Below are 11,938 nucleotides of genomic sequence, written 5' to 3'. Positions count from 1 at the left end.
TTGGAATCCAACCTTTCAGGGTTGGAGAACATCTTGCAAATGCCTGTGCAGTGTAAAGGCCAGATCTCAAACACAATCATTTCTCTTCAAATGGTGTCATTGGATAAAGTTAGAATGGAATGAGCTGAAGAACTTGGGAATCGAAATTTCTGATGCAGTCTGGGACTGTGCTCAGAGTAGAGTTCACGGAACATCCTCCTGTGCCCGTCTCAGCCTCATACAGTTTAAAGTCTTTCACCAGATTTATTACACCAAATCAAAACTATCTAAAATGCATCCTGACATTGAGGACAGGTATGACCACTGTAATTCTACCTCAGCTGACATGGATCATATGTTTTGGACTTGGCCTAGATTAAGAGACTTTTGGTCATCCATCTGTGAAAAATTCTAAACAAACAAGATCAACTGTGAGCCACTGCTCACTTACGTATCCCCCCCACTCTTGCTTATATCAGAATGCAAGCAATCGAAGGAACAAGACACTTATTATGAATGTTGACGTCAACAAATAATTAACCCTGAAATAAGTAAGTAAAGAGCAGTGTTCTCCCCAGGGGTTTCAAATAGCATCCTGGTAAACTATCATTTTGAAATACCATCAAAAGCCACCCTATATGTTTTGTAAATACATTGTCAGTAAACAGGAAGTCGATGTGGGACAGACCCGAAAATGGTATATAAATGGTATAAAACCCTAAGCTGAAGCTCGGTACCAAAGTCGATGTGTGATAGACCTGAAAACAGCACACATGGTATAGAACCCCAAGCTGAAGTTTGGTACCAGGTGGCTATGATTTGTGGTTGCTAAGAAAAAAAGGTGCTTCGAACAGACGGACATACAGAGGTAAATCAGTATCCCTCGGAGCAGGGGTATAAATAATTAAAAAAAAAAAAAAAACACACACATTTGACATCAAATGTGCAACCAAATACAGAAATGGCCATTTTTGGAGTATTTGTAAAAGAGGTCTTAATGCCCACTAATAAGAAAAATGCATTTGCTTTTGCCTCCCTTTTAGCTAAAAGAAGAGTGTTGGAGTGGAAAACACCTGAACCACTGAAAGTATCACTCTGGCTTTGATGTTATTCCTGAAATTAGAAAAAATTAAAGTACGGTATTTCACTAGAGGATCAACTAAAACATTCCATAAAATATGGGATCCACTGATATTGTATTTTGAAAGACTTAACAGTCTGTCCTCAGATAATCTATATAATAAGCGACAAAGTTTGTTTGTCTTGAGCTAACGTCGCCATTCCTTAACGGATTTTCACCAAATTTGGCAAGTAGGTCCGTGGATGACCTGGAATTTTGCAGATATAAGCAAAATTCATGTATGGGCCCCAGGGAGGTCCCTGGGGGGGCACAACATCCATCCATCCACCCACCCCCTCCCTCCCTCCTTCAATGCCTTTCACGTTACATTTATCAACACAAACTCTCGACAGATCTTCACTAAACTTGGCACGCAAGTACAGGAGATAGCCACAATGTGGCAGAACTCAGAAAAATCTATATTTGGGCCCCAGGGTGATGGATTTTTGTTTATCTTGGGTTAATATCACCATTTCTCGATGGATCTTCACCAAATTTGACATGGAAGTCTGGGGGCAACCCCCCCCAGAACACGCCCGGGTAACCTGCTAGTAGATAATATAAGGCCCTGATGGTTGTGTGCATTTTAAACAGAATGTGAACAGCCCCCCTTCCCCCAAACTTCCTCTCCCTTCCTTTTTTTTTTTTTAAGGTAGTATGTGTAGTGCGAGTGGGATGGTATTGGTTCTCATAAGAAAACAAGACATTGTATCAAAATGAATGGATCAGTATTGTCTTATCTTTCTTGAATAAAAGCATGTTTTTAAAAAAAAAAAGCCATGGATGGGCTGCTGAATCGGTTTTGTTGTTTATTAGCAGTCTCTAAACAAGGCTGGACTAACTTGTGAGAAGCAGATACATTGTTCAGATGATGTTCAGACACGGCAGTGACTGAGATGAACAGCGTAACAGAGAGAGAGAGAGAGAGAGAGAGAGAGAGAGAGATAGAGTTAAAAGAGAGGAGAGGTTCAGGAGGAATCGGATGGCACATATTCCTTGAATCCCTCACTCTCTCTTACTAGTGCCCTTTCTAGGATTACGCGCCCTTCTTTGTAGCGTTGGCTGTTGTCAATGGCAAACTCATACATCCAGCCCAGCTTACTGTTGCAGTTTTTACAACTGACATCACGCACCATGTGCCTCCCTGTGACCATCTCCCGGTCCTGTACGTCACTGTACTGCACATTCACCACCTGGAGAAAGGAAAATATTCATAAAATGAAAAAGTCTCACAGTTCACATGTGTGGTTTTGTGCATACATTTATTTGATTTATAAGTGTCTCGCTTCTCAAATCAACAGTGCAGTGTGTAACATCACGTTATACATCCTGTTTTAATTCTATAGTTCTCCATCTATTTGAAAACAGTGAAATTCTATTTTTATGAAAACATGCATGATGCAAAGAACTGTAAATACTTATGTAAAAGGTCATAGTAGCTCATTTTGGACACAGCTTTTCAGAACCAGAACAACTGTGTAATGTTTCAAAGAAAAGCTAGCAGAATTTCTTCATATTTGTAAGACAGCTTCACAGAGACAAGTCGACTGGAGTCGCTAACATTCTCCAGGCCAACATCATGAGCTGTTGGCTTTTAGTCCTCCAGATACGCAAAAAGGATGCAGACACGGATGTGAAAAACGCTGTATACATAGCAGCAGTTCACATACACAGTTATATAGAAAATAGATGGCTAATTGATTGTCCTAACTCCCAGTTGGTCTTGCACTTGCATGCACCTTTATCTCATTTGTTTAACTTGTTCTGGTACCATATGGGGTCCTGTAAAACCCCTTAACCTTCATTTTTTCAGGAAAAAAAAAAAAAAGTGTTTTTCTGATCTGTAACTTCCTGGTTTCTTATGTAATCCTCAGCCCAAATGTTGAGAATATCAGACAAATATGTCATGCATTTTTGAGTTTGAGTAACATCACATGTGCTGATAAAAAAAAAAGAGGAAAAAGTGATTTCTCATCTCATCATCTCTAGCCGCTTTATCCTTCTACAGGGTCGCAGGCAAACTGGAGCCTATCCCAGCTGACTACGGGCGAAAGGCGGGGTACACCCTGGACAAGTCGCCAGGTCATCACAGGGCTGACACATAGACACAGACAACCATTCACACTCACATTCACACCTACGGTCAATTTAGAGTCACCAGTTAACCTAACCTGCATGTCTTTGGACTGTGGGGGAAACTGGAGCACCCGGAAGAAACCTACGCGGACACGGGGAGAACATGCAAACTCCGCACAGAAAGGCCCTCGCCGGCCCCGGGGCTCGAACCCAGGACCTTCTTGCTGTGAGGCGACAGCGCTAACCACTACACCACCGTGCCGCCTAAAAGTGATTTCTTCTTGAAGCAAACAGTCCTCAGACTACCTCCTGAAATAGTCAGGAGTTCATTTAGAGCATTCACATATGGTGCAGATTGAGGCAAAAAAGCACAGAGTCCACTTATATTGCTAAACTAAGCCATGTCTGAAAACAGTCACTTTTACGCCCAAGGTTAATAGGATTTTTTTCCGAGTTGGTGGGCAGGAGTAAAAACACTTTGCTGACTACATTACATACAGCCAACTAAATCTGCTGGACAACTACCAATAAAAACCCACCAGCCCATAAAGTAGTCTTGTCACACAATGTTTTGTTTTAGGTCCCCTATTAATCTCTCCTTATATCCATCCCCTTGGGCATGCAATGATGGCTTTCCATCTATCGAATCAGTATAGTTTTTAGTTCACCACACCAGACTATGGAGCACTTGCATGTGACATCACAGCCGATCCAGATTGTGACAGACGCCATCTTGTCGGTCAAACGCCATATTTCCGCCTTCTACTTCTACTTCTGGTTCTACTTCTGCCTTTTCTTCTGGAAAAACCTACTATATACAATTCTACTACAACGGCTGCGGCTACAAGCTCTCCCTACCTGTGCACGTTTTTTATGTTTTTTGTGTGTATTTTTGCGTGTTGTTCGTCTGTACTGGACTTCAATATCCACTACAACCGTATGGACTTACTGGACATTGGTTTCCAGCAGAAAATGACGGTTTGTAGCGATTTCCATCGCATGCACAACATTCTCCGGATGAGAAAAAAAAAAAAACATTCTGGACGAGATAGCGAGACCAGCGGGGTCTCCGTGGATTGTTATCGGAAGCAAAGCGAAGGAGGCGGCGCCGGGAGAGGAAGCAAAAGCGAGGCTGCAGAGCCGGCCTGTTGACTAAGCTCAGAAAACAGCCACTCAAACCTCCACTGCTAAGCCTCTACCTCTTCAACGCCAGATCCATGGTAAACAAGACGGACGATTTGGAATTACAGCTGGAATTACCTTATTCTATTCTATAATCGGCTGGTCAGTGCTATACTCAATACTTAAGTGACTTACCCATCCAGTGAGGATCATTTTCTTGTTTACAAGATGCCACATCTGAGTCGCTGACAACTCCTGAATTTCTGTAAAGATAACTGTCCAGAGATTTATAGGCACGCAGTGCTTCACCACTGAACAGCGAGGGAAAGTTAATGAGGTAATTATACACGTCCGGGTATTCCGCTGGCAGTTCCATATCCACTGACACGGTTGTGAAAACTACGTCCGGAAAGCCATAAGGGTCACTAATCTGTAGATCGTTTATTTTAGACATATATCTAGTTATCTGTTCATTAGAAAAATGAGCCGTGTAGTTCGTCGGTTGAAATTGATCCATTCTGTACATGAGTGCAGCAATATTCAGCTGTGCTGTTGACCGACAAGATGGCGGCTGTGTACTTTCTGGTCACATGACTGCAAGATCTCTATACCCCAGGTGGGTGGTAAATACTTTAGTGCCATGGCCCCCAAACTGTGGAATACCTTACCCCAAGCTCTCTAACTGCATTTCTATTACTTCCTTCAAATCTCAGCTGAAAACTTCTATTCACACAATATAACATTTTTTTTACTCCTTATTTAATCCATTTGCAATTTATATTGGTTACAAAGTCCTTCCCATGCCACAAGGCACACTGGGGAGCGTTTTAGTAGCCCTCGGCTATTAAATAGCTAGGAATTCAGTACGGGGCTGGTCCTCCAACCATGAAAGTTTGACTCCTTACTCACATCTGTATTGTGGTGTGCCTTACCAGATGGCAGCAGGTACCACTTTTTGTGATGGTCTTTGGTAGGACCTGACCTCGAGTAGAACTCACGCTCTCCCGGTTGAGAGGCAGACACGCTGACCACTAAGCCAGCTTGCAGCTGGTTGCTAACATTATTATAAATACCTTCTTTATTAATTCATCTTCACTCAGTTACCACTTTAATCCTGTTCAGAGTTACAGTGGATCTGAAGCCTATAGTGGGAACACTGGGAGCAAGGTGCAAAAATTCACCACAGATGGGACACCTGTCCATTGCAGGGCACCATGCGCGCGCGCACGCACACTCATTCAGACCGAGGGGCAATTTAGTGTAGCCAATCTGCCCAGCTGCAAGGTTTTTTTCCCCTCCCTTTTTTAAATAAAGACAGTAGGCGTGAAAATGCAGAACCTGGAGGATGAACATGAGGAGAATAAGAAACTCCATACAGACAGTAACCTGAACTCTGCACCAAATCCAGGACTGTGAAGCTGCAATGCTACACACTGCACCACCACACCATCCAAATACTTTCTTTTGTCCTTCTAAACTGTCACATGTAAAAATCACAGATTATGAATTCAAAATAACTGGTTCTAATCTAGTCTTGGTGAAAAATATCAAAGCTTATTTAAAAAAAAAAATGATCAACTACTTTTTTTATATAAACATAACATGTTACAATTATTGGCACGCCTGCATTAATTACTTTGTGCAACTATAATAGAACCTTCTTCTATAATGTCTGGTGAGACGAGAGAATACAGAGCAAGGAGACTGAGACTCCTCAAATCTCTCAGGATCCTCTCGGGTCATAGGTTCTCTTTTCTCAGGTTTTCAATTGGGAACTGACACAGCTATGCCAAAAGTTTAATTCTGTGGACACTGGACTATATGTTTTGGATCACTGTCCCGCTAGAAGATCCAACTCCAGCCCAGCTGTAGCTTCTTGCCAGAGACAGACAGTTTTTACTCAATCACACTTAACAGAAGGGAGTGGGTTATTTTCTTTTTAACATTAAACCCATCGAGATTTGCCAAAAAAGCTCCATTTGTGTGTCATTACACTATAACATGATCTCGAAAATAGTTTTGTTGAGCAGCAGCACTACAAGACAAACAGACAGTACACCCCTTTACCAGAAATTAGGTCAATCAGGGAAAACTTGCCTTCCGCGGACTACCACCTTGCTGTGGTGGACGGCCTTGGGTGTCCTGATGATCCTGAGAGCCATGCTGGCAAGAGCTATCGCTCCTGGTAGGGCGACCCAAGCCAGACAGGTCCAAAGGAAGAGGCCAGACGAAGAGTAGTCCAACCTTACCCCAGTCCATGATGGTGGGCCAGGACACCCCATGACTGGCGGTGCATTGGTATGACTGGGTCTCCAACGAGGAGCTCCGGCAGAGGACTAACCAACCAAATATCCTCCGCACCATTGCACAGTGCCATTTTCGTTGGCTCGGACATATCCTGCGCTGCACAGACGACCACCCCACGAGAACCATTTACGAGTTTGATCCGCCATCGGTGGGATAGAGACGCCCTCGCGGCCGACCACACACCCGTTGGAATATCGTCGTTCCTCAAGACCTCAAGCAGATTAATTTGAGGCTGGAGGATGTCCTGGCACTCAGCCAAGACCATGGCGGAGTTCAGTGGCAGTGGTGGGCTCAACCATGTTGGCAAGAGGTTTAGGAGGAGGAGAGAAATTTATTTGGTGTCTGAAGTTTGCTCCTTTGGCTTGTAATCTAGAAAACAATTAATAAACTTTTACAGCTACGAATTCATTCTGTCTCTGTGCAGGCAACATGCTTGGATAAGAAATGTGACGCAAAGTTTGACGTTTGAACTGTACCTTTGAACTGATCTGTAGTTCTGATTTAAAACGTGCATTTACTTTTTTGTGATATGAATGCATTCTGCTGCTTTAGGAAAAAGTTATTTAACATATGATTGCATGCATTTGACAAATTCAGATGATCACGTGTACTTAAGCAAAACCAAATAAAAAGTGAACTTGGAGAACATACTGTGTGAACTTTAGGAGGTTTCTTGACACCATTTGTAAGGAATGCTTTGGTAATTCAAAGACTATCCTCTTGTATCACTTGCTTTACAAAAACATACAAATTGGAGGTATTAAACATATTAATGTTTGACCTTGTTGAAGAGGAAAGCACGGCCTGTTGATCCTGTGAAGCGTGTGGAGATGATCTTAGAGCGATTGGTCAGGACTGTGTTGCAGTTGGCACAGGAAAAGAGTTGAGTGCCTCCAATGTGGTCCAAGAAGATACGGCCCATCGTTCTGCAACAAGACAACCATTCAGAATGCATCATATCAGTATATTTACTGTGGGTGAGTGAGAGGAAGGACAAACTCATTCATATGCTTCAAAGGACTCCACTAGATGTTATATTACAGGCATGTAGCAGACACTCTTATCCAGAGCAACGTCCAACATATCAAGTGCCTTACTCAAGGGCATTTCAGCCATTCCTGCTGGTCCAGGGAATCAAACCAGCAACCTTTTGGTCCCAAAACTGCTTCTCTAACCATTAGGCCATGGCACCAGTCGTGTATGTTTATATAATAATTTTAAAAAAAATAATAATAATAAAAAAAACGCGCGCGCGCACACACCAGTAATTTTCGCATTCATCCGCCTGTATTTCAAAAACATCAGACCAGATGACCCATGAAAAATTGTATAGATATGGGTATAAACTTCTTCTAATTTTCTTCCAAATCTTACACTGGACAAACATAAGGTCATAATTCGGCCACTGAAGCCCCGCCAAAATTTACAGGCACATACATGTCAACCTTGGGTCAATCAAACCTGTATAACCAACCTTCAAAATCCTTATTTCCCTTACAAAATCCTTATAAGATGCAAATTAAAGTAATTTACCTAAAATTTGCATGATAATTAACAATGATATATCCCAGTTACGGGCGGCACGGTGGTGTAGTGGTTAGCGCTGTCGCCTCACAGCAAGAAGGTCCTGGGTTCGAGCCCCGGGGCTGGCGAGGGCCTTTCTGTGTGGAGTTTGCATGTTCTCCCCGTGTCCGCGTGGGTTTCCTCCGGGTGCTCCGGTTTCCCCCACAGTCCAAAGACATGCAGGTTAGGTTAACTGGTGACTCCAAATTGACCGTAGGTGTGAATGGTTGTCTGTGTCTATGTGTCAGCCCTGTGATGACCTGGCGACTTGTCCAGGGTGTACCCTGCCTTTCGCCCATAGTCAGCTGGGATAGGCTCCAGCTTGTCTGCGACCCTGTAGAAGGATAAAGCGGCTAGAGATAATGAGATGAGATATCCCAGTTACTTTTTATTCAATATTAATAACAATAAACCTTCAGAATGAATACAAAGCTCCAATGTTTGACAAAAACACAAAGTGTCACTCTAATGTTCTGAATTGTACTCCATGACAGCCTTTTTAGCACTCTGCACCAATACCTCACTAGGCTGCATGTCACAGCAAGTGTCTAGCTGTGTTGATCTTACACTGCAGTAGGCCAGGTCAGTGTGTCTGCATTCAGGTTCTTTCTGCTCTCTGTGTGTATCTTCCTAACTTGAGAGAAAACTCTCTCACAGTCAGCGTTACTGTGGGGTAAACAGAGCACTGCCTAACTTGAACTAAAATGCCCACTACCTTGTGTTTTCTGTCTTTTCCAGTTGTTGGCATATCAGTTTTTGAGCACGCAAATACTGTCATCAGTGGCTGATTTTGCCTTTGGCTTGTATTCCGCTGATGTAGTTTCGATCTGAAATGTTCTTTCACATCATACACTCCCGATGCTGCAACTTTGATGTCACGCACACACAGTGTGCAGTGTGCGTATTCTTCGTTTTTGGAGGCTGCCGGTTGGATTATGCCATTGAAAAGGTCCTTCCATTCAGTGAGAAACCTACCGCTGTATTGTGTTTTGAATTTCTTTGCTGAAGTGCCCATTCGGAATCTTTTCAGTCGCTATTGAAAGTCACTCAGGTGGAAATACGCTTTTCAAACAAAATGTTATTTCACGGTTGGCGGGATTCTTGCAATGCGGTGTGCGCATGATCAAAAGTGGAACGAAGTCTCGCTACCACGAGATAATGCGCGATTTCATAAGACTCTTTACTGGCTGTCTGTGCTTTCTGTGTTGTACAGTACATTTGTAAATGTTATGTGCTCTTTTATCATCGTGTGACTTGATTATAGCTCTAAATAAATATTGAAGTTTTTTAAAAGAATCCATATAACTTTATTTGAACGCCCGTATACTACGTTTATTGAATCAAATCCGTATAAAATACGGACATTCCGTATAGGTTGACATGTATGCTGGCACCTCCCTCTCCCCAAGACCTTTCAAACAAGCCCAGGACCGGCCCAATCCGATGTCAAGAGCAAGAGCGGATTGTGGAAAGCTTTAACACGAGCCCTTGCTCCAGCTGCTGTCATGCATGCAGGGATTTAAAAATTCATAACTCGGCCACTGAAAGTCCTAGCCTCGCCAAAATTTACAGGCACCCCCCCCCCCCCCCCAAGTAGCACACTAAATATGACAATAATAATAATAATAATAAGAAGAAGAATCTCAGTATTCGCTGTTTTTATTGCACGATGCAGTTGAACTAGTGTTTTAGGGTTGACAGTATCTGATTGATCCAGTCAGTTGATTAAGAGTTCAGTTTACATGAAACTTTGCAGTACAGTATTATGTTAAGTGCCAAACTGCCAGTCAATGATTATGTTACATGCATTTTTTTTTATTCCTAATAAGAATGGACAGTCATCGTCATATGCTTCAGAGGATGCAGATTTATATTTTAATAGATTTTTTTATTTTCTTCTATTTTCTAAGTTCTAGTCCAGCAGACTTTAGCCTGAATGCCAAATGATATCACCATGTCTAGTTTTGAGTCATTTTGTTACAGAGTTACTTGGAATCTCAGACTCAAAATTTTAACTCTTATGTAAGAATAGGGGCGGTACGGTGGTGTAGTGGTTAGCGCTATCGCCTCACAGCAAGAAGGTCCGGGTTCGAGCCCCGTGGCCGGCGAGGGCCTTTCTGTGTGGAGTTTGCATGTTCTCCCCGTGTCCGCGTGGGTTTCCTCCGGGTGCTCCGGTTTCCCCCACAGCCCAAAGACATGCAGGTTAGGTTAACTGGTGGCTCTAAATTGACCGTAGGTGTGAATGTGAGTGTGAATGGTTGTCTGTGTCTATGTGTCAGCCCTGTGATGACCTGGCGACTTGTCCAGGGTGTACCCCGCCTTTCGCCCGTAGTCAGCTGGGATAGGCTCCAGCTTGCCTACGACCCTGTAGAAGGATAAAGCGGCTACAGATAATGAGATGAGATGTAAGAATAGTTGTATTGTTAATTAATAAGTGTCTTGTATACTTATTATAAACACAGTATGAAAGTCATTGTTGACATAACATTTCACGAGTGTTATTATTATACCTATATATGAGGACCAGTAAGTTGTAACCAACTGGAACATCCCCGCATCAAACTTTTTTTCTAGACATGGAACTGGCCTGTGTGCACGCACGAAGCATATTTTTCTTGAATCTTCTGACATTTTCTTGTAAATTATATTCAATTTGTAGTGTAATTAGCAACTAATGTCTGGTGTATTTTTGGCTTTTGAAGATCACAAAAATGTGCCTGGAAATAGCTGAGAAGCCATCTCCAGGCATCTAAAGCCCTTCAACTTTGGGCCCCGGGCCCCCAGCTGTATTGTTCCGGGTCTTTGGCCCATCATTTGGACAGGCTGAAATTTGGATGGACAGACATTTCAGACTATCTGTCCTGTGACAGTCTGCTTAAAATTCCTTTATTTCCCCACACTCATATATGAGTATGCATGTATGTATTGGAAATTTGAGTAAAAGTTGATATCCAAACCCACGGTTCATCAATTTTGTTCAATCATATAATTTTCTAATGATGCCAAAATCTTTCTTCTTCTTTTGGGTTTAATGGCGGTTGGCAAGCCAAAACCTTTCATTCGAAATTCTTAGAGATTCGAAATTCTGTGAAATTCCAAAATCCATCTGGAGAAAGTGCAGCTCGATAATATTGAATGCGAGCATTACCAGTCTCTCTCTCTCTCTCTCTCTCTCTCACACACACACACACACACACACACACACACACACACTTGCTAGTAAGTTTGCAAACAGCTGGCGTTAAGCTCGCCAGTTGTTTCTTATGAGGACATCTCACCTCTTTTTGTTCTTGTTGCAATTAAACCCGTTCGGTTAAAACAGAACTGTTTTTGGCTGACAAGGCTCCTTCACCGATTTTTTTTTTTCCTCGATGGTTCTCCTTCCACCGCGGTCTATACTAGTGTTTTTGTTGCTGTTGTCCTCAAGCCGTTTTCCAAAGCGCCCGTCAGTTTCAGTGCTGTGCTGATTCGCTCTCAGCTGTTCCGCAGGCTATAACAACATCCGGTGCTGTGTGAGAAATCGTCCCCGTGCAAAAAAAAAAAAAAGAAAAAGAAAATCCGAATCACATTGTGCGCATGCGTATTGCAACGCAATCGATTGGCTGCGTGTTGCGTCAGAGGTTGTTTTAGTGTGAAGAAAGAATCGCATCCCGCAGTATAAAAGATCAAATATTTCACTTTTACTTACTTTGTTAAATGAGATTTTTATTGGACCAAGAAATTTAATCAGAGTGGATAAAAGGGAATTTCGTTAATGAGTTAATATAAATT

General features: G+C 42.5%; 1 protein-coding gene across 2 annotated transcripts; it reads right to left on the bottom strand.

The window, feature by feature from the left end:
* Positions 1-1,409: 1,409 nt before the first annotated feature.
* LOC132882995 (protein yippee-like 5) lies at positions 1,410-11,682 on the bottom strand. Of its 2 annotated transcripts, none has more exons than XM_060916114.1 (3): positions 11,446-11,682; positions 7,386-7,530; positions 1,410-2,292 (listed from the first exon to the last, which is right to left on the bottom strand). In XM_060916114.1, the coding sequence occupies exons 2-3, from the start codon at positions 7,524-7,526 to the stop codon at positions 2,068-2,070; spliced, it is 366 nt and encodes a 121-aa protein (XP_060772097.1). In that variant the 5' UTR covers positions 7,527-7,530; positions 11,446-11,682; the 3' UTR covers positions 1,410-2,067. The 2 variants fall into 2 exon arrangements, with proteins under 2 accessions (XP_060772097.1, XP_060772096.1); XM_060916113.1 differs by lacking the exon at positions 11,446-11,682 and adding an exon at positions 6,395-6,973 and having other exon boundaries at positions 7,386-7,476.
* Between the last annotated feature and the right edge of the window lie 256 nt (positions 11,683-11,938).

Source organism: Neoarius graeffei, chromosome 3, assembly GCF_027579695.1.
Source record: "Neoarius graeffei isolate fNeoGra1 chromosome 3, fNeoGra1.pri, whole genome shotgun sequence".
Taxonomy (NCBI): Eukaryota; Metazoa; Chordata; class Actinopteri; order Siluriformes; family Ariidae; genus Neoarius; species Neoarius graeffei.
Note: the sequence above shows the minus strand (reverse complement) of the source record. Positions and strands in the feature narration are given on the sequence as shown.

Coding starts and splice junctions, on each gene's coding strand:
- LOC132882995 (XM_060916113.1), bottom strand. CDS start 6,730: ATGGTTCTCGTGGGGTGGTCGTCTGTGCAGCGCAGGATATGTCCGAGC. Junction 2,293..6,394: donor AAGGTGGTAGTCCGCGGAAG/GCAAGTTTTCCC, acceptor TCCTTTCTCCAG/GTGGTGAATGTGCAGTACAG.